The sequence below is a fragment of the Hypomesus transpacificus genome, chromosome 10, assembly GCF_021917145.1.
Source record: "Hypomesus transpacificus isolate Combined female chromosome 10, fHypTra1, whole genome shotgun sequence".
NCBI lineage: Eukaryota > Metazoa > Chordata > Actinopteri > Osmeriformes > Osmeridae > Hypomesus > Hypomesus transpacificus.
This window is the reverse complement of record NC_061069.1, coordinates 11650660-11672321: the sequence shown is the minus strand read 5'-3', so window position 1 is coordinate 11672321 and position 21662 is coordinate 11650660. Positions and strand designations below refer to the sequence as shown.

Sequence of the window (21662 nt, the reverse complement as noted above, 5' to 3'; positions counted from 1 at the left end):
AGCGACAGGCCCGCCCAGATACGGGAGCCAGCAACTGCCACGTACGCCACAGGGACGCTAAGAGACTAAACAGTCCAACCAAGCCCACTGCAGGCTGGGACAGACCTGACTGACGGCCTGTTTGCATGTCTGGTCCACTGGGGCTCCGCCCCCCTCCCCCACTGCCAGGAGCCGAGACCACAGTTTGCTCTTAGGGAAATGAGAGGGAGGGGAGGGGAAAGAGAGAGAGAGAGAGAGAGAGAGAGAGGGGGGAGGGGGTGAGGAGAGGTAGGAGGGGGGAAGGGGATAGGAGAGAGGGGGAAGGGGAGGGGAAGAAAAGAGAGAGATGGGGGGGGGGGGGGGGGGGGGGGGGGGGGGGGGGGGGGGGTTGGACTGGAGCAAGGAGAGGAGAGTCAAGCCAGTCTGCCAACCAGCCAGCCTGCCAGAGACGACAACAGAGAGGATTATGGGATAGTTCCGACAAGATAAAACAGGTGTTGCTAGTCAGGGCTGCGCTGTGGCTGGGCTGTTTTCTGGGTAGTAGAGCAGAAGAGCTGTAGTATTAGTGAATCAATGACTGAAGAGAAGATTAACTGTCCAGAGTCTCATCTCCCGTGGAGTCCGTCAGAAGGGGGGGGGGGGGGGGGGGGGGGGGGAGAAGAGGGTCTACTGTAAAGGATTGTGTGTGTGTGTGTGTGTGTGTGTGTGAGAGAGCGAGTGCGTTTGCATTTGAAAGGTTCCTCTGTGCTGTGGCCCGGTGGGACAGTGATTAATGGAGATATAAATGTAGAGAAGGCGCTTTCCATAGGAACACCACACACACACACACTCTCACTCCTTTCATATTTCTTTCCACACACAAGTCTGTCACACACACTCACTCGCAGACAGACGCGCAAACAGAGGATATCAAAGCTGTGTCATGCGTCCCACTGGGGTGCCACTCGGCACAGCCACAGCACATTAACACAGCGCTCCACTGATCCATTATGCATGATGCAAACACAGGCAGAGAAACAGGGAGAAACGGAATCCCCCCCCTCCCTTTTACTTTAACCCCCTAATTTATTAGCATGTTCGATAATGAATCCCATTTCCATGTGGAAGTGATCCCACTGTCCTCGTTTGATGAGATATTCCGAGTCTTTTAACAAATAGGCCGTGTTTTTAATGGCCTTGTGTACCCAGCCTGGGGGGAAACCAGGGCTCCTGTCCCTTCTAGCTTGTTATTAGCTTAGCTTTCAGCCCACGCGCTACATAAAAGCGTGTAGACCTGGTTTCTGAATTATTTGGATTATAGTAATTGGAATATTACCTGTGTGCAATGCAGGTTTCCCAGCCTTGTCCTCACCCCTCACCACATACCTTGCAAACCACAATGGCTGTCAAAGCAAGTGACATTTCAGTTGCCAGGTTTTTTCTTTTTCTGTTTTCCACCCCCTCTTTGGTGTCATGTTTGTCTCCTGTATTCCCACCTGCATGGATGGCACTCTGGGGAAGGTCTCCTTGATGTGTTTGAAAGCCCTGTTGTACACACACCAGCACACATGCACGCACACAGACACACACACACACCAGAACTCTTTCAATGTTCCCAGGACCACCCCCCCCCCCCACAACACAGTGAAAATAAGAGCAGGTTTTCCCCTTGTAGTCTTCACTCCACTTAACAACCTTAACCACAGCAGCATCTGAACCTGCCTTCCCTCTCTCCTGAAGACTTCCTCCAAGACATCTCACTAAAGAAGTCATTAAGCCCGTGTGTTGGCTTCAAGTCAGAGTGCATTACAGAACCAGAACAACTGTAGCAATCTCATCACACACTTCAGATGCCTCATGCCAAGCATTCTTTATCACAAGACAAGCCATCCTTATATGACGACCTCCTTTGTCTGTGGAGGGGGGTGAGGGAACGACGACACACAGGCTGGATGATACAGATGGGTCTGTCCCAATCTTTATGACAGCTACTTGTTGATAGGCCGACAAATACTGCTGTGTTTGGGCTTAGTGGCTCTCATGTCCAATTTATAAACAGGCTTCTCAACTCGTCGGGAGTGACGGGAGGGGGGGGAACGTAGTCCAGGCCTGGAACTCTGGCCGGAGCCGTGTGGTTCTGTGGAGAGGCGGTGTCACCGCGACTGGACCCGCGGCGGGGCTCAGACACGCCGGCGACAGACCCGGGCTTGACCGCGGCGACACGGGGACGTGGCTGTGTGGTGGTGTCAGACGGTGACGCATGCACGCCCACCCACACGCTGAGCCGTGACACGGTCCTTGTGACAGTGACTGACTTTGGTGCTACCCACAGACAGGAGGGGGCAGGAGAAGGAGGGGGGGGGGGACAGTGATTAATTGGATCACAAACACACACACAAGCACACACACAGAGTCTCACGTACACCTCTTTTCGGTGCTTTGGTCGAGGTCACTTCCTCCCGTCAGCGTGTATTTCCTTCCTGTAGCCTGACTCATGGCCAGCGTCATTGTTCTTGTGGTCTCTCTGTCTCAGTCTCTCTCAATATCTCTCTCTCTCTCTCTCTCTGTCTCAGTCTCTCTCTATATCTCTCTCTCTCTCTCTCTCTCTCTCTCTCAGTCACTCTGTCTCTCTCTCTCTCCATGTCTCCTCTCATCATAAAATCATAAGGAGATTGATTACAGCGCTTAACCACTCAAGCCCTTTGATCTAGGCCCACGCCCAGGTGTGTCACACAGTATGGACAGTGATTCACACGTAATGAATTTATTGAGTCTGACTTTGAGCGTCTCTGGTGGTTTGGAAGGTGTGCCTTCCCAGCTCATCATAGTCACACAGCGTGTTGGACGAGTTTCCAGCCACAGTGCTACTGTGATGGAAACACACAAACCAGTGACAGCTTTAACCGGTACATCGCCGGCGGAAAACACGTTGTTCCTGCAGCTTTTTCTATTAGTTTCCCAGAGCCGCAGTTTTCCTTCAACGGTTTTTTTAACGACAGGACACTTGCATGCTGAAGTGAAGTGCCTGTCCATTTTCCTTTGAAGGAGGAGAGAGGGGGACTCAGAGCCTGGTGATGGGTCCCTGACAGGTTGTTTGTCTCTCTCTCTGTGTGTTTCTCGCTCTCTGTGTTTCTCTGTGTCTCTCTGTGTCTCTCTGTGTCTCTCTCTCTCTCTGTCTCTCTCTCTCTGTGTGGCAGGCTGGCCTGAAGGCTCCTGTCAGCTAACTGACTCTCCATAAAGAGACAGTCAGTAAAGCCCTCTAACACGCTGCTACATGTAATATGGATGAGACTGGACCCCCACGAGAGCAGACAGGAGGTGTGAGAGAGAGAGAGAGAGAGAGGGAGGTTGTGTGAGAGGGTGTGTATTAAAATGTGTGTGTGTGTGGTATTACCCCTCAGGGTCTTTTGGCCAGGTGGAGTAGAGGCTGTATCTCACGATAATGCTGCAGTTGACTCTCTCTCTCTCTCTCTCTCTCTCTCTCTCTCTCTCTCTCTCTCTCTGTGTCTCTCTCTCTCTCCTCTGTCTCTCTCCTTTCTTCCTCCCTCTCTCTCTCTCTCTCTCTCTCTCTCTCTCTCTCTCTCCGTCTTTCTTTCTTCGTGCTTGTTTCTCTCTCTTTCTGTCTTTACTCTCTCACTCACTCACTCACTCACTCACTCACTCACTCGCCCGCTCAGCTAAACAGCTACCTAGCAACCACACACAGTGTTGTCTAGTGGTGCTGTATCCTGCACTAACCAGACTTGAGAGCAACCTGATCAATATGATTGGAGTGACTGCCAGTCTGTACAATGGGTTCAGCCATCTCTATACATCCCCCATCATGGTGTGTGTGTCTCTGTGGGTCTTGCTATGTAGGAATGGCAACGCCTGCTTGCATACTGAATGGAATCTGCTTAGCAACACTCATCCTTAGAGGCAAAGTCTCTCACTCTCTCTGTCTCTCTCTCTCTCTTTCTGTGTGTCTGTCTCTCTCTGTCTCCATATCTCATTATTGCAAGCAGCCATACTCTCTCTCCTCATCCTGTAGTTAGCTTCTGCACAGATGGCCACCATGTCATTACAGTGATGAACCAGCGGCCCTCCAGTATACTACAATCTCTTTCTCTTTCCTCCATCTCTCTCTCTCTCTCTCTCTCTCTCTCTCTCTCTCTCTCTCTCTCTCTCTCTCTCTCTCTCTCTCTCTCTCTCTCTCCCCTCTGTCTCTCTATCTCTCTCCTTTCTTCCTCTCTCTCCTCTCACTCCTTCTCTTTTTCTTCTGTCTCTCTCTCTTTTGCGCTCTCTTCTGTGTTGGTTCTCTGACGTTGTGTGTTGCACCCGGGGGGCCCAGATGGGAGACTGGTTAAGTCAGACGAGGTCCCCACTGGCCTCATTCTCAGCTCTGCTCAGAACCACTCTTTGTGTACGTGCCTGTTTGAGTATTCTGTTTGTATGTGTGCATGCCCAGTGGTGTGCTTACTGTAACATGCGTCATCATCATCATCATCGTCATCATCAACCCAACCTCCCACACAGTCGTTTGATGGTGGGTGGGTGTGTGTCTGCGTATGATGATGCGCGTGTGTGTGTCTGTGTATGACGGTGTGTGTGTGTCTGTGTATGATGGTGTGTGTGTGTGTGTCTGTGTATGACGGTGTGTGTGTGTGTGTCTGTGTATGACGGTGTGTGTGTGTGTGTCTGTATGACGGTGTGTGTGTGTGTGTGAGATTGTGTGACAGTGTGGCGGCCAGGGCAGGACTGGGAGGTGAGCTTTGACAGCTGGGTCATTAAGACTCCGGAGGGCTGGCAGAAGTGGAGCGCAGACACACCTACATCTCTGTACTGGAGCAGGAGCACCTTCCTCTTACTGGGGCAGGACATCGAAATGTGTGTGTGTGTGTGTGTGATGATGCGTGTGTGTGTGTGCGCGCACACGCGGGGCATGCGTGTGGGAACAGCTTACTCGCTCACAGTGTTGCTTGCCGGCTGAGAAGCCTCTAGGTTCAGTAACTAGCCTTCAGCTCGCTGCTGCACTGAATCTGATCCATACATGCGGTGGGTCGAACAGAGACGTCCAACGGTGGTTGGCTGCTGGTGTTGGTCACTCCTGCCTGGGCTCGAGGGCAGCCCCCGCACCCCTCACACGGCTCGTTCAGAGTATTTAAAACCCTGCCGGAATACTCGGGTTACACGGTCTGCTGTCGTACAGGTCAGAGCTGGCTCTGACTGGAGTGTGACTGAGACGGAGAGAGAGAGTGGCTGTCGCATCCGTCAGAACCTGTTCTCTTCTCTCAGGGACGGCAGTGTCCAAGTCTGTTTAGACTGACTCGGTTGCTACTGGAACTGCTGGGGCTGTATTCCTGTTGTGTTTGTGCAAGTCTCCCTACTAAAACAACTCTGCCATCAGCTTCTGTGCGTTCTCCCAGATGGTGCCATGGTTCCTGGCTGTCTGGAGCTGGGGGTGGTGTCAGTACTGAGGCCCTGTCTGTAGCTGGAGCTGGGGGTGGTGTCAGTACTGAGGCCCTGTCTGTAGCTGGAGCTGGAGGTGGTGTCAGTACTGAGGCCCTGTCAGTACTGAGTTCCTGTCTGTAGCTGGAGCTGAGGGTGGTGTCAGTACTGAGGCCCTGTCTGTAGCGGCGGGTGGTGTCAGTACTGAGGCCCTGTCAGTACTGAGGCCCTGTCTGTAGCTGGAGCTGGGGGTGGTGTCAGTACTGAGGCCCTGTCTGTAGCTGGGGGTGGTGTCAGTACTGAGGCCCTGTCTGTAGCTGGAGCTGGGGTGGTGTCAGTACTGAGGCCCTGTCTGTACCTGGAGCTGGGGGTGATGTCAGTACTGAGTCCCTGTCTGTAGCTGGGGGTGGTGTCAGTACTGAGGCCCTGTCTGTAGCCGGGGGTGGTGTCAGTACTGAGGCCCTGTCAGTACCGAGTTCCTGTCTGTAGCTGGAGCTGAGGGTGGTGTCAGTACTGAGGCCAGGAGACAGGCTTGGCAGGCCAGACAGGCTGAACCAACAGAGCCTGGCAGGGAGCGGAAGGCAGACTGTGGTGTGTGTGTAGTGTGTGTGAGTGTGTGTGTGGTGTGTGTGTAAGTAAGAGAGCTCTGCCTTCTCCCTATGACAGCTGTCTAGACATGGTGCCCATTTGGGCCAAAAAATTTGCCTCAGGCCCCCACCAAAGCTGGTCAGGAATGAACCTGTCCTTATCTGTCTGTCTGGTTGTGTGTGTGCGTGTGAATGTGCGTGTGTGTGTGTGTTGTGCTCGCGAGACAATGAGTATGGCGTGACTGTGCTGTGTTGGAGGTTTATCAGGTTCTGTCTGTAATGTGACGCAGTAACGTGTGTGTGTGTTTGTCTGTGTGTGTGTGTGTGTGTGTCAGAGCGCACCCCCAGCTGCAGCTTCCAGACAGTCACATGGTCTGTGTCCATCTGAGCGTCTGTCTGTCTGCAGAGTCATCCTGTGTCAGCTGCCTGCTTGTGACGCCGTCTGTTTTCCATACACACTAGAGAATTAGGGACTGCTTGTGGTTTATTGATAAATACCTAACAGATTATATAGTCCAGTACAAAGGACTCACATGTGTGTGTTGGGCGTTTGAGACTGGCATAGTGTGTGTTCCTACTCTGTCCGGAGGAAACAAGTGGCATGTTATATCTAGTGATATAAACATCGCCAGACAAATACAGCCGTTGAAAACTTACTAAGCATTAACACAGTCTTTGTAATTGTTAGGATGAACAGGAACATCATTGTAAACTTAACTGAAGCTGAACAGTGAAATGCTACCAGCAAGATGTTTGCTGTTTGATGTTTGCTTCTTCTCTGAACAAGGAGTGCCTGCTAGTCTGCTGTTTGACACCCTCTCAGACTGTCTGGTCTGGAACAGGATGTGGTTAGAAACAGACAAGGCGTGACCGTGTGTGTGTGTGCGTGCCCGCGTGAACGACTTGTTTCCGCGTGTGTGCGCGTCTTTGTATGCGTGTGTGTGGCCTTGCTTGAGTCTTGCTCTCGTTACTCCAGCCTCCCTCGCTCGCCGTCTCAAAGAAGAATGAAAAGGCACCTAAATAAAGGCTGTTTTTCTTTTTTCCTCTCACTCCCCCCCTCCCCCCCATTCCTCTCTAACTCGGGAGGGAAGTAGGAAGGGCTTTTCTGGCCTCCTCCCCCCCCCCCCCCCCCCCCCCCCGCTCCCCCTGTGTGCTGAAGCTGCTGGGTCTGAAGGCCAGCTATATGAAAGCTTCAGAGAGGGGCCACTGCTCAGTGTAGGAGCCAGTGGAGCGGAATGGGGGAGGGGGGACGGCAGGGGGCACAGGCACGGCTTTGTGTGCCCCCTTTACCCCCCCCCCCCCCCCCCCCCCCCCCCCCCCCCACATCTCTCTCTCCCTCTGTTTTTCTCTCTCCCCCTCTCTCTCTAGGTCTCCCTACCCTGGGTGAGGGAGAGTGAGGAGCTGGCCATGGTTTTGTTTGGTACCAGTGGATCAACATATGGAGACACGATCAGCCTGGTGAAGTGTGTGTCGTGTGTGTGTGTGTGTGTGTGTGTGTGTGTGTGTGTGTGTGTGTCGTGTGTCGTTAACATGCGGCTAGGCCCTGTTCACCTCTGGCGTGAACATGCGTCTTGGGTGATCCCGTCAGTGGCGGACAGCTCTCAGTACAAGCGCACCTGACCCGCTGAGGACGTGTTGAGATCACTCACACACAACCTGTGTAGCAACGTGTCTGGGTGTCCCGCCCCCTCATCTGGCGTCCTCTGCTTTAGTGGAAGTACGTCCACACTCTTCTGGTTTGGTCCTGAACCCTCCCAAGAAACAGACCCAGTCTGTGTTGTTTTGATTTCTTTTTCTTTTCATTTCCGGCCGACCAAGCACAGGAAGTGCATTGCTGCCTCCCGTCGGTAAAAAAACAAAGCATTTGTTCTTTGCAAAGGGGAAACGATGCAGGCGACGTGTTTATCTTTATGTAGAGCATGAGAGAGAGGTTCTATCTCATGTGGTGACTGGAGACGTATCCTCTAATGCCAGGCGTGAACTGAGAGATGTCCATTTGTGACCTTATTACCCAAGACTCATGTTGACGTAGGTGTAAACAAGGCCTTTGAGATGGAAAACAGTGCCCACGCACACACACACACACACTCTCCCTAGACAGGTGAACACGCTCTTTGTGTCCTAGATACATTTGTCATTAGCCTATTTGAGTCCGTTTATACTATGTACACACGTGTGTGTGTGTGTGTGTCAGGAGGACACATGGTGTAACGGTGTGTTTACAGCCGTGCTTGTTTATGTGTATGTTCGGCATGTATCTGTGTATTTTTAGCTACAGTTTGGCAGAGTGGACACTGGAGTGTGTGTGTGTGTGTGTGACGGACCATGCCAGCAGAGCAGCAGTGACGGCTGAGTACGGGGACCTGTGTGTGTGTGAGTGTGTGTGCTTGTGTGTGTGACGGACCATGCCAGCAGAGCAGCAGTGACAGCTGAGTACGGGGACCTGTGTGTGTGTGAGTGTGTGTGTGTGTGAGTGTGTGTGGTGGGCACAGGTCACATGCTCCTCCTGTGGGAAGCAGCTACATGCAGATGGGTCCGTGTGCAGGCTTCTGTGTGTGCACGTTTTTAGTCGAGCAGTGTGTTTTGACTCTTCCTTTAAATGGAGTGTGTGAGCGCTTGCTGTTGTGTGTGTGTGTGTGTGCGGGCGAGCTTGCGTGTATGTGTGTACGCTGGTTTACTGATGCGTGTGTTTGTACGCATGTATGTGTGTGTATGAAGTCCTGCAGCAGACTGCTGCTAGATTAGAGCAGTGTGTACCGGGGCAGAGCGGGTGCCTGGAATGCTAATCCACACTGTCACGTAGGCTGGCTCTAACAGAGCAGGGGGACCCAGTCTGTGGGGCTGGAGCATGCAGGAATGCAGCAGTATGGTCCCTCCCTCCCCCCCAACCCCACCCCCCAACCCCCACCTGAGAGTGTGTGCGTGTGTGTCACAGCAGCAACCCTGGATAAGAGAGGTGCTTCATTACTGTAGATTAGAACAGAGCTGCATGGCAGGTGTTGGGAAGGGGTAGGAGGGGGGTTTGGACAGAAGGAAGGAGAGAGAGGGAGTGGAGATATGGAGGGGGAGGGTGGATATGGAGGGGGAAAGAGAGGGAGAGAAAGGGCGAGAGAGATGGAGAGAGATGGAGAAAGAGGCACTCAGAGATATATGGAGAGGGGGATGTAGGAATGATGAGGCAGAAGGAGAGGTGGAATGAGTGGAGGAAGAACAGACAGACGGGGAGAGACAGACCAGGCGATGCTTTAAATCACATGCATGCACACACACACACACACACTGCACGCTGCCACTCATTATGGACTCACAGAAGCCACTTCCAGATTACCAGGAATAATGAGCTTGTGTGTGTTTTTTGTATGTGTTTGTGTGGGTGGGGGGTGTTATTTCAAGCTCCAGACAAGCAAGAATCAGAGAGAGAGAGAGAGAGAGAGAGAGAGAGAGAGAGAGAGAGAGAGAGAGAGAGAGAAACACAGGCAGCCATTAAACCTGCCGATGTAGCCTCCTGTGTGTGTGACACACAAACACACCTTCACCCAGACACACACCGCACCATACTCCCACGCACACACACACACACACACGTTAACGAGCAGCTCAGCGGGTAGTGTCACTGTCAGTGGTCATGTCTCTCAGCAGAGGTCAAGAAGATGAGAGGTCTCTCTCTGACCTGCTGCTAATGTTGGTTTGGCCCCGCGATGACACACTCTCACACACACACACACACACACACACGTTCGCCCGTAATATATGACAGTTAGAGGGCTCTGCAAGGCTTTCTCACCACTGCAGTGGGCTTATTGTTGTTCCTGTCATCCCTCCCTCCCTCTCTCTTCCTCACCACCACCACCCCCCTCCCCCCCATCCCTCTGCAGTGCTCTCTGGCTCTCTGAGAAAACACCCCCCACCTCACGCATGTAGCCCTCAGCCTCAGACACACCCCCTGCCTCCACATGCCTGTTAACAAGAAGTCCGGGCTAATATTTAACACACTCGCGTTTACAACCTTTTTACACATTTACATGCCAGGCCTATGCGATCATCCATATCATTATAGATACTACAATGGTAGTCACCCCCTGCACTACACACACACACAGACACACACACACACACGTGAGCAGCAGAAATGAATGGAGAAATATAACCATATCATCTGACCCTCTTTCTCCCAGGATAATTCTTAAACAGGTAAATAGGGAAAAGGTTGATCAGAGAGCCTGCTTATTATTCAGTTAAACTGTATTGTGTGTGTGTGTGGTGGCGGGGGGGGATTGATCTGTGGATTAGTGTACATATGTTAGAGGGAGTGTGTGTCAATAATGTACAATATGGCTTTCCTTTCACTGTTCCTCCTCGCTCACCTCTTCAATTCTCTTGGTTTTGGAATTCTCCTTATCGTTCATCTTTTTTTCTCTTCAGCTCCACCTTTTCCTGTCTTCCTCCTCTCCTTCCCCTCTTCTCACCCCTCCCCTCCCTCCCCCTTCTCTGCAGGAAAGTCTAGTTTCGTTGGTTCCTGGCCAACCAGTTGGTCAGGTGTGTGTGTGTGTGTGTCAGCTCAGTGGAACTGTAGGCAGTCTGTATAGTCAGCCCTATCTGTTAGAGATAAGCATCAGCTCATCAGCTCATGGTCTCTGGCTGACTGTGGCCTGGATAAGCTCAGAGAAACACACACACACACACACAGGCACACACACACACACTCACCCACAGGTAGCCGCGCCAGCAGTATTTACCAAACAGACACACGAGTGTGTGTGTGTGTGTGTGCCAGACTGACAGAATCATGTCTCTCACACACAAACAGGTCTTTGTGTTAAACGAAATACTACTTCATGTAGCACCCAGCCCCCCCCCCCTCCCCCCCCCCCCACACACAAAACACAGTTTCATGCCTGTTTTATTTATATTCCTCCCACTATCTGTCATCTCCTGGTCTGCTTCATTGCGTATCGATGCTGCTCCTCTTGCTCTGTGTTCCTGTAGGACGCAGTTCGTCTTCCTTGTCCACCTCGGTGGTAGTTCACTGTCTTCCTCTCTGGAGGGTCATTGTTGTGTCCTGGTTGCTGTAGCTCCTCAGGGTCGTCTCTGCCTCCTGGTTGGACAGTATACAAGTTTTGCCAGGTGGTTTTCCCTCGTCTTTCGTCAGGGTTTAGGTTGGTTTAGATGCAGTTCTCTGGCCGTGTGTGAAGCCCTCTCACTCTGCTACAAAAAAAGGGCGTTACAGATAGGATGGGATTTGATACGCGGCGTGGATCCTAACCCATGTCCCCTCCCCTGTGTGTGCTTGTTTCAGAAGCCTGTGGACGAGGTGAGGAGATCTCCCACAGAGCTGTGCTCCCCCAGCGCTAAACAGCTCGACACCGACTCCGGAAGAAAGGTCAGCTCTCCCTCCTCCTCCCTCTCCTTCCTCCCTCCCCCCCCCCCGGTGTCCTTCTCTCCAGCCTGCTACACACAGGGTCAGACTCCCAGGTCACCCCCCCCCCCCTTCCCCCTCACACACACACCTCCATTCACAAGGCACGCTTCACCCCCCCCCCCCCCCCCCTTCTCAAACAACCATTCACCCCCCCCCCCCCTCATCTGTGTCAACCTCCGACCCTCCCCTGCTATCATTACCCTGCCCCCCAAGACACGCACGCACACAAGTAAACACACACACACTGAAAGACAACTCCTCATCTTTCACTCTCCCACACACACAAACAAGGACAAACACATCCTGCCCCCCCTCCCCCCTCCCCCCCTCCCCCCCTCCCCCCCCTCCCCCCCTCCCTATTCCGCTCACAATACAAACTCGATATGTCAGTATAATTTGTCTTCCTCGTTACAGCCGGTAGACACACATGTGAGGGGCGTGGAACGTGCATGCCTTTGCCCTTTGTGGATGCCACGCGTTCACGTCCTGACTCTCTGGCTTGTTTTTCCTTCCTATCTCCAGGGTAAAGGTCCACCCTCGCTGGTCTTCAACCGCCTGTTCTCTGACATCAAAGAGGAGTCCAGCCACGCTCCTCTGGTGCATCCCAGGTACTACATTACCCACACTGCACCTCTCCACAGTGCTCAGATCATCCCCTGCTGAATCACACACTGCTACAAAGGCATCCATCCACTAAACTGTGAATCCATGCAACAATAAATGACTGTAGGTATTCTGGATTGTGCGTACAGTATAATCCCTAAACCGTTGCCTCTCACCGTCCCAGAATTCCCTGGGAATGGCGTGAGGGCACAGTCTGCGGTCCCCGCTAATCTGCCCCAGATTAAGACTGTAATGATGTGTGTTTAGCCCGGTGACAGCCAGCCAGGGCGGTAGGCTAGTCCAGACTGTAGGGTGACCCAGGATTAGCAGTCTGACCTCAGGTAGTGCTCAGACTAGTCTGCTCTCTGGGTCAGCAGCCCAGGATACACCAGGATGAACAGTCAGTCCGGATGACCTGACCCCACCTTGACCAGGCAGGCTAGTCGTGTGCTGCGGCGCCGCCCCTTCACTGTGTAACTGTGGCTGTCCTGCATGTGTTTTCCAGTTACTACCTGTACACCTACGATAAGATGGTGGCCCCCAACGTGTCCCTGAGGAGGGAGGAGGAGGTCAGCCCTGACGTGCTGGGAGCTCTGCTCAAACACCACTACAGCAGGAGAGGCCTGGCTGCCCAGGAGCCTGCCATGGGTCAGTACACAAACACGCACGCACACACACGGACGCACACCGCATGCAGAAACACACAGATAGACATGCACACACACACACGCACCCATACACACACACACGCACACCGCAGGCAGACACACACAGATAGACACGCACACACACACAATCACACACCAGATGAACACAGACATACCCACTCACACACACACACCTTGAGGTACCAGTCTCTGGGGGAGAGGTGTTGGGGTCAAAGTGCAGCAGAACCTGCTTACTTTCCCCAAAAAATCTCCCTCCCTCCCGCCACACCCGGCTTGCCTGCCTGCCTGTCCGTCTCTCACCCTCCTCCTCCCGCTTCCTCTCCTTCATCACATCCAGATCTCTCTCATTCCTCCCATTCCATTTCATCTCCTTCTCCTTTTCTCTCTGTCTTTCCCTGGCTGCTATCTTCACATCCTATGTCACACCTCCCCCCCTCTGTGGCACCCTGACAGGTTTTTCTACTCTGTTTCTTTCCCATCCTCCTAATTCATCTTTAGTTTTTTTTTTCCCCTGTCTTTCCATCTCGCTCACTCTTTCTCTCACTCTCTCGCTCACACGTTCTCTTCCACCTTCCTTGCTTTGATCCCCCCCCCTTCCCACACACACACACACACACACACACACACACTCACTCACTCACTCACTCACACCCTCTCTGCCTGTCTCTCACTCTGTGAGTCACCCATTTAGGTTTGTGAGTCTAAAAGGCACCGCCTGCTTCCTGTCACGCATATATGAATATATTAGTCTGACATTCCCTCGTGGTGAGCGGGCCGGGGCCCTAGCCCAGGCCCCATACGGGCCGCCGCTAGCGCTGGATGGGTTAACCTTTCCTGTCAGCCACACACTGACACCGACACACCATCATTATCAGACAGGACAGGAAAGACAGCGCGGCCATCCCTCTCATGGTCTGGTGTGTGGACGTGTCTGAGGGCTGGGCCTCGTATCCAGTGGCGATGGAGACTCTGACTCAACTGCTGTGGGACACACACACACACACACACAGTAGACCGTCGTCTGTTTTCTGCACCTCTCAACTTCTCTCTCTTTCTCTCTCCCTCCTCCTTCTCTCCTCCCTCCCTCCCTCCTCAGATCTCCACGCGTCTCCTCCCGCCCCCTCCGAAGCCGAGGACGCCAAATCCCAGCGAACAGCCGCCGAGGAGAGAGAGCAAGAGCGGGAATGCGAACCGCGGGCTGTTTCCATGGAGATCAGCCTGGGCAGCAGGAAAGCCGCCCACTCCCCGCCCCCCCCTCCTCTTCACTCGGGGGCGTCGGCTGTGACGAGCGAGGACGCGGGGGGAGAGGACGACAAGGACAGGATTGTGGTGGAGATCATGCAGATGTACAGCAGGCAGCAGGAGAAACTCAACTGCACCCTGCAGAAACAGCTGCAGCTGGAGATGGTGAGTCTGGCTGGCTGGCTATAGACACATGCTCTTTACTACAAACACACAACAACACACACGTTCTTCACTACAAACACACAACAACACACACGTTCTTCACTACAAACACACAACAACAAACACGCTCTTCACTACAAACACACACAAATGTTCTTCACTGCAAGAGAAAGAGAGAGAGAGAGACCCAGAGAGAGAGAGAGTGAGACTCGGTGTGTGACTGGAGCGTGTCCCGTTGTGTCCAGGAGCTGGAGGCGGTGTGCGGGGGCGAGGCGGCGCGCCTGCGGGAGCTGTCTGCAGAGCGGAGCCAGCTGCAGGTGGAGCTGGAGGCGGTGCAGGCGGAGCAGGCCCAGCGGCTGGAGAAGGCCCGGCAGGAGCAGTGGGAGCTGGAGGCTCGTCTGGACCAGCTCAGGCAGCAGAGCTGCGTGTGTGAGCCCGGGGCCACGCATCTGCAGGAGGCCCAGTACACCACCCAGGTACGCAGGCACACAGGCTGGGGCTGGGGACACACAGGCAGACACACAGGCAGACACACAGGCAGACACGCAGGCAGGCAGACAGACAGGCAGACACACAGGCAGACACACAGGCAGACACGCAGGCAGGCAGACAGACAGGCAGACACACAGGCAGACACAGGCAGGCAGGCAGACACAGACAGGCAGGCAGACACAGACAGGCAGACACAGACAGACAGACAGACACACACCACACCTGGGAATTCTGCATGTTATTGATTGAGTCATTTAATGTTTGACACTCAGTGGGAAGTATGTTTGATATAGAGATAGAGTGCGTGTGTGTGTGTACTACTAGCCAGACATGCAGTTTGATCAGTCTGTGCAGTACACTGGGCCTTTGTTTGGGTTTCCACTAGACTTTATCTTGAGATAGGGGCTGTTATGCTGGCCTGGACTCTGGAATCTAGCCCCCCCCCCCTCCTCCCCCCCCTCCAGCTCTCGTACAAAAGCCCAGTCTCCCTCCACTCGCTCTCTGGCATCTAGCGCAGACTGTCTGGCTGTAGGACTGTGTGTGTGTGTGTGTGTGTCTGCATCTGTGTATGTGTCCAGTGCATGCCAATGTCTGCGTACCGTTCAGACTAACCTGACCTCACTTTCCCTCCCTTCGTCCTCTCCCTCCCTCTCTCCCTCCCTCCTCTCCTCGTCTCCTCCCCTCCTCTCCTCCCCCAGCTGGTGGACCTGCGTCAGAGGTTGGAGCGGGCGGAGGCCGACAGGCTGGAGCTGCAGGGGGAGTTGAGGCAAGAGCGCGAGGCGCGGGAGAAGCTGGAGTGCTTGATCTCCCAGCTCCGGCAGCAGATGGCCCAGTCTGGCACGGCGGGAGGCAGCCCCTCCCCTCCCCCGACCCCGTCCTCCTCCACTGGCCCCCACAGCCTCTCCCCGCTGCCCGCCTCCTCGGAGGCCCCCGAGGAGGCTGCCTCTGGCCAAAAGTAGCCGCCGTCGTCTCCTCCCCTCCCTCGATCCATCAATCTATTTTCTTTCTTCATCTCCCACCAGCCCTGCCGCCCTTCCAACTCCACACCCTGCCGCCAGTTCAAGACTACATACTGTAAACAAAAACAAAACAGCTTGAGCCTGAAAGAAGAACTCTCTTGACTTCTTTAGCCCCTACTACCCCCCCCCCCCCACACACACACCCATAACTGTTGCTTGTTGTCTCAACAACTTGTCTTCTTCTCCTTCCCACCTCCCTTTGATTTTTTTTATACATATATATATTTTAGCAATGTAGAAACTTGTCATTGTTTTATTTTTAATACATCACTTCAAAGTTCTTTGTTGTTTTTTTATTTTGTATTATTTTTTCCAATCATTTCCCTCGATCCTTAAAACAGTATTTAAAACCTTTTTTGGGATGTATATGTTTGTTTTTATTTATAGTTTTACTGAAACCGCGAAACAGCTGCTTCACAGAGTTGGGGCTCTGTTTTCCTCCTTCCCTTGTTCCCTCATTCCTTCTTTCTTCTTATTGGACACTGGACTTGACGTGTCGTAAACCTACAGACACTTGGGAGTTGACACAGACTCTGATCCCAGCATCTTTACTCTGATTGAGTGGAACTCTACTTCGTACTTCTGGCACGGCAACCGGGGCCCAAGGACACAAAATGGCGGCCATGCTCGCGTGCTCTGTCTCTGCACATTCAGCCAGTGCTCAGTACCAGCCACAGCAGGAAACTGCATGGACATTTTCATTTCATGTTATATTTTGTTTCTTCTGCTAAGAAACATCTGAGAAAAAAAGGTTCTATGTGTATAAAAACAAAGTATATGGGGGTGAGGTAGAACGTTATTGTATATAGCATTTGCAGTTATATGAAAATAGATGGTGGTGAATGTCAGATAGGTTGAAGATGAAAGATTCTGAGCAGGGTTGGCCTTTTTCAAACACAAACTCTTTAGACTTCCTCCTTTACTCCTCCTCCTGTCCGTCTGTCTGCATAGCTGCAGCTGGAGTCCCTCTCCTCCCCCTCCTCCTCCTCCCCCTCCTCCTCCCCACCTCGTCCTCCTCCTCTCCAGACCAAACAGCCTGACTGTGATTACAGCCGGCCATATCCTCCACCCTCTCTCTCCACCCCCTCTGTCCACCCCCTCTCCACCTCGTGACCTCACAATTCATACACCTGTTGGCAAACACACGAATGCCCTCTACTGGGAAAACAACCTCCTGTACACAGTGGGGGGAAAGTCACGATGGCCACAGACAGGAATTTACACTGCCCTCGAGCATACAAGCTTTAAGGCTGAGAGAAAATGTTGTGCATCAATCTGATCCCCCTCTGGGAATGGAATGTGGCGCGTTTTGAATTCACTCACGCTGTTTTTGGTACAAGGTCTCAGAAACCATCCATTCTGGTCTATTTCATTCTGAACTGTAGTTGGCAGTAATACAGCGCTAGTCTAACATGGTGCATGTATCTTACATATAAATGTATTCAGACACTTGGACTGCACAGTTGCTGTCTAGTCCACATTATCAGACAGGGAACCACAACAGAGTTTCCAAGTAGAGGATCCATGCTACAGTACTACCCCTTCCAAGTCTTTGTTTATCTTAATGCTAACCTCATTGTTAGCAGAGACTTCTTTTTATTTTTTGGTCACCCCCTCGCTGTGAAAGCCTCATCTTGTTATGAAAATGTGGGTCACAGGTGAAAGGAATTAGTCCAGGACGGTTTGGTCCTTGGATATGGCCCCTGCTCCGTGTTATTCCGCCTGGCTGAACAAACAGTACTGAGGAGAGAGGGAGGAAAGAAGGGATGGATGAAGGACTGACGCCCTCTCGCTGACTCTCTCTGTCTCCCTGGCTGGGTGGCCCGGACGCCGGGGTACAGGGGGAGCCCCTTTTATCCCAGGCAGAATGGGGGGCAGCTGCTGTTGTTTGGGGCCTCCACTGCCCCAGGGTGTGCCCAGTACAGGATCCCCCATCTCTGTACCCTCCCCACCCCACCCCTCTCTCTCCCACAACCACCCCGCTCCCTCCCCTCTTCAACACACATACACACACACACGACACACACTACACACTCATCTCCAGTGCCAGATCAGCTGGGGTCTTGCCTGTTGTTTTGAAGCTGCCCATGAGAGCGAGCAGACACACAGCAGAGGAAAGAGGAAAGGGGGAAGAGGAAAAGGGAGCATTGTGGAGTTGCCAGGGAGAAAATCTTTTATAGCCAGTGAGTGGGATCCCAGAGAGTGAATGTGTAAATAATTGTTTAAAAGAGACGGGATCGGCGTCAGCTTAACTTCGAAGCTTCTTATGCATCTGCTATAAATGCAAATTGATAGACATTCCACTGTGCTCCAAACCTTTCAATGCAGATTTCTAAAGCGCTCCCTTGACAATAACAGGCCAATCAATGCCCAGGCAGAGTACAGTTCCTATTTGTTACCAGCCACGTTAAGCCAGTAACAGTTATTTTCACGAGGAGAAAAAAAACTAGACAGCTACTTTGATGTCTGAAGTCTATATTGCAAATTGACACCCTTCTATTGCTCCATATAAACTTTTCCTGAAAATAAGAAATGCGATATTTAATGTATTAACTAAAGATTTATATTCACTTTGTATATATGGTAGTCATTAATATATTAGCTGTTCTTATGAGTAATCTTTAAAAGGTTATATAAATTGGACCAGAACAGAGGCTCCAAACAGCCTATATGTTTTTTTCTTTTTTTTGCTTGAATAATATTTGAAGAATTCAGAGTTGACTTGTGTATTTGGTTTAGCCCTGTTGAAGGGTGTAAATTGGTGTTGAGAGTGAAATGCATGGATTTGTGATACCCAACCCACAGGACTGAAATGGAATAGGAACTGAAGGGCTTTTGCAACAGTACGCCCCCTCCCCACACTAACTGACTACTTAATTTGTTGTGAATTTCATCTTGATAGCTTACTGTGTACTGTAAAAAAACTTCTCCTCGTTCCTTCCTCCACTGACTTCCCTCCCCCGACAAATTTTGAAATGCTCTGAATATTTGTAGAAAGAATAATAATTGAAATTAAACAGAAAATAATTCCTGCATGTGTTTCTACCCATTATGGTTTATGTCTGTTGTCACCAAGCCACTCAATGTTTATTGTTGACGTAGTTGTTCCCTCTCCCAAACGCACAAACTGTTAAGGTCGCTGTTTAGCATGATGATTTACGGGGCGAACATGGGACGATTTTCGATTTAATTGAAGTGAACTAAACATTTGTTCAGCAGAAAAACCACCACCACACAAATGTAGCCTCGTTTTGATTGGGCTTTGACGAGAGACATCATGTTGGTGTGTGTGTTGTGGGCGTGTGTACCGTCTGCTTGGCAGAGACTGAAGCACGGTCGCTAAAGAGGGATACACGTGTCCACGTTGCTCTGTGGTTGTGTGTGTGGTTGTTTAGTTTGACTTGCTGAGATTTCACTCTTGGGGAAGGTCATCCTTGTAATAACTGAATGCATGGTTCTGATGTGTTTACATCAATCACACGATAATCAGTATTGTTTTATTATTGCCATAATTACCTCTCCAGCAGGCAACAGTTTATATTTATTTTTTTTTACACAGGTGTTGGGGTGTCTGATGTATGTTTAAGTTTTTCTGTGTAAATTGCGTTTTATACACAGGGGGGTGCTGTATATCTACTTGGTTGTATGCCATATTGATAATAAAACAAAGGACTAGAAGTAGGAGGAAGTAGGTGGAACATTGGGCTGGGCTTTCTTGCAGTGTTATGACAAGTTAGATATGCTTTGTACAGATTTTTTTATTGGTGTGCAGTTTGCCCAACTCACTTTTAAGGACTTGTTCTGGCCTACATTGAAGTGTACAGTTCCTAGCATTCGCATACAGAAGTAGCATACCCAAGAGTTGTGCCCTTGATATATAATTAGCTGGAGTCTATATATATATATATAGATATAAAAAATATATAAGAATAACAATCAAACGTATATAGGGCTCATCAAAAACAAGCAGGATTCCAAACTGTTGAAGGGATCCATTCATGCTCTGTTGCGTTTAGGATGACAAGCAGCATTATGATATAACAGTGTAGAGGACTAGGGTGTAAGCTACAACTGTGATATGATTTCTAACATGATAAGGTTTGACTTGTTACTCGAGATAGGCACACCATGTTAATCAATGTGTACACCTTACACGTTATATTAGAAAGATACAATATTTATGGCTTTGTTTAATGATTTCAAACTTTATTTTTCTCGATGCTATTCTGAAACAAGAAACACAGTGTCTGTGAATGACCATTGCATACTATGTTGCCATGAATACAGTGTGATGAGAAGTTTGTTCTTGCATGAAACGAGACACTGTTCTCCTACCTCATGTTGTGATATAAAATGTTTTTTAAGCAGAAGACACTGCATCTCTAACCGTTCATCATAATTGATATTTACTAGTAAACAACATACCTGTAAATGCTTTTAGCTAATACCTCAGTTGTATCTAGTGTTTTGTTTTGTTAGTTATTTTCCACCCTTCCCCTGATTTCAGATATTGTATATACCCTGTTTAGACAATGAACTTGGATCAAATTCAAGTAAAGTTCTGTAGTGTCAAACCAGTGTTTTCTGTTTCTTTTATTACAAGTTTAAGAGGGCGAATCATTCACTCTCAGCAGTCATTCACTCTCAGGAGTCCTTTTCAGGAGTCATTCACTTTTAAGTTCTTGTCACCATAACAGCTTCACTATTCTGCGAGGGCATTTATTTTCTTAGTGGAAGCCTGTGTCATTTACATTTAGTCATTTAACAGACGCTCTTATCCAGAGCGACTTACAGTAAGTACAGGGACATTCCCCCCGAGGCAAGTTGGGTGAAGTGCCTTGCCCAAAGACACAACGTCATTTGGCACAGCCGGGAATCGAACCAGCGACCTTCTGATTACTATCCCGATTCCCTAACCGCTCAGCTATCTGACTTCGGCCAGATGTCAGATGGCTGTCAACAGAAACACCATGTTCAGGTCTTTTTAGTTTGTGAGTCTTGCATTATGGCTTCATGGGTTTTCCTGATCGGCCAGGAAACTTAACCTCCAGTTGCAGAAATAGTCACTGAAGGCTGAACACTCCTCTAACTGTGGTGTTGACCACCTTGTACAAACGAACACACCTATAATAAAACTGCGGGTGAAACAAAGCCAGGCGACGTTTAATCCCAGGTAGGCAGGTATCCCATCAGGCAGCATCAAGATTACAGCCAGGAGCACTATAAAACAAACCCAGGTACTCAGAAATATCCACAAACACCGGCCAATTGTATCCTTTTTGGACTTTGCATCGGTCTTGGTTTCTTTTGAAGCCCTGTTTTTTGGCATGGGAAGCCCTGTTAGCACGTGCAGTACCGCACACACAATAGTCAGGAAGAGCACCATGGAAACCTGTGGCATCTGAGTGCTGGACAGCACCCAGCACTGGTGCAACAGGTGGTGGTGGGGCTCGTTCCCAAACACAGGACGGAACCCCGATACCAAGAAAACATAGAGAAGGACAAGACTCCACAAAAGGCAGGTGGCCGTGATGTAACAAAGCTTCAACCCCCTTGACGCAGTTGTCGGACCAGGGAGAAGGATCCAGAAGTGATCCAACGCAGACGCGATCAGAACTGGCCAGTTCAGGGCATCGTAGGTGTAAGAGAAGATTTGCACCAACAGGCACACGTGATGTCTAGTAAACCGCACACCCAGGACACAAATGTCTCCTTGGAGGTGGAGGACAGAGAGACTGAGGGTCAAGAGAGAGTCCACCAACGCCAGGGAACAGGAGAACACTCCTAGAAAGCTCCAGAACATGTGTTTCTTCTGGAGCAGAACCAAGGTCCAGTTAAGCAGACTCTTCCCTCCCAAGCCCAGCAGTATGGATGGTACTGAGATTTCCATGACGATGCCTGGGTTTCTCAGATCTCACACTGTGGGTTGCAAGAACACTTAAGAGATCAGAGGAAGTAAAATTAGTTTAAGGTTGAAAGAGGCATGGGGAAATCCCCAGGTGACACATAGAACCATATGGCTGTGTATTTCTGCATGTATATATATCTCCCGTGTTTACGGAAATTAAACTGGTATGCAATA

At 50.8% G+C, this 21662-nt stretch overlaps 2 protein-coding genes across 9 annotated transcripts in view; one reads left to right on the top strand and one right to left on the bottom strand.

Annotated features, from left to right (window-relative positions):
* Nucleotides 1-20154, top strand: part of skila (SKI-like proto-oncogene a) — a 27283-nt gene extending 7129 nt beyond the window's left edge. Inside the window, exons 2-7 of the mRNA XM_047028503.1 lie at nt 11269-11352; nt 11914-11999; nt 12500-12642; nt 13759-14069; nt 14315-14545; nt 15260-20154. Of these exons, the coding sequence (XP_046884459.1) occupies nt 11269-11352; nt 11914-11999; nt 12500-12642; nt 13759-14069; nt 14315-14545; nt 15260-15520 (1116 nt within the window). The 3' untranslated portion in view covers nt 15521-20154. The remainder of the gene's footprint in view (nt 1-11268; nt 11353-11913; nt 12000-12499; nt 12643-13758; nt 14070-14314; nt 14546-15259) is intronic.
* Nucleotides 20075-21662, bottom strand: part of gpr160 (G protein-coupled receptor 160) — a 3858-nt gene continuing 2270 nt past the window's right edge. For 4 of the 8 annotated variants that reach the window (XM_047028527.1, XM_047028526.1, XM_047028524.1 and 1 more), the window contains exon 2: nt 20075-21499. In XM_047028527.1, coding sequence (XP_046884483.1) covers nt 20592-21470 — 879 coding nt within the window. In that variant the 5' untranslated portion in view covers nt 21471-21499 and the 3' untranslated portion in view covers nt 20075-20591. Of the gene's footprint in view, nt 21518-21662 lie in introns of all 8 variants that reach the window. The other 4 variants (XM_047028525.1, XM_047028519.1, XM_047028521.1 and 1 more) reach the window with 1 other exon arrangement.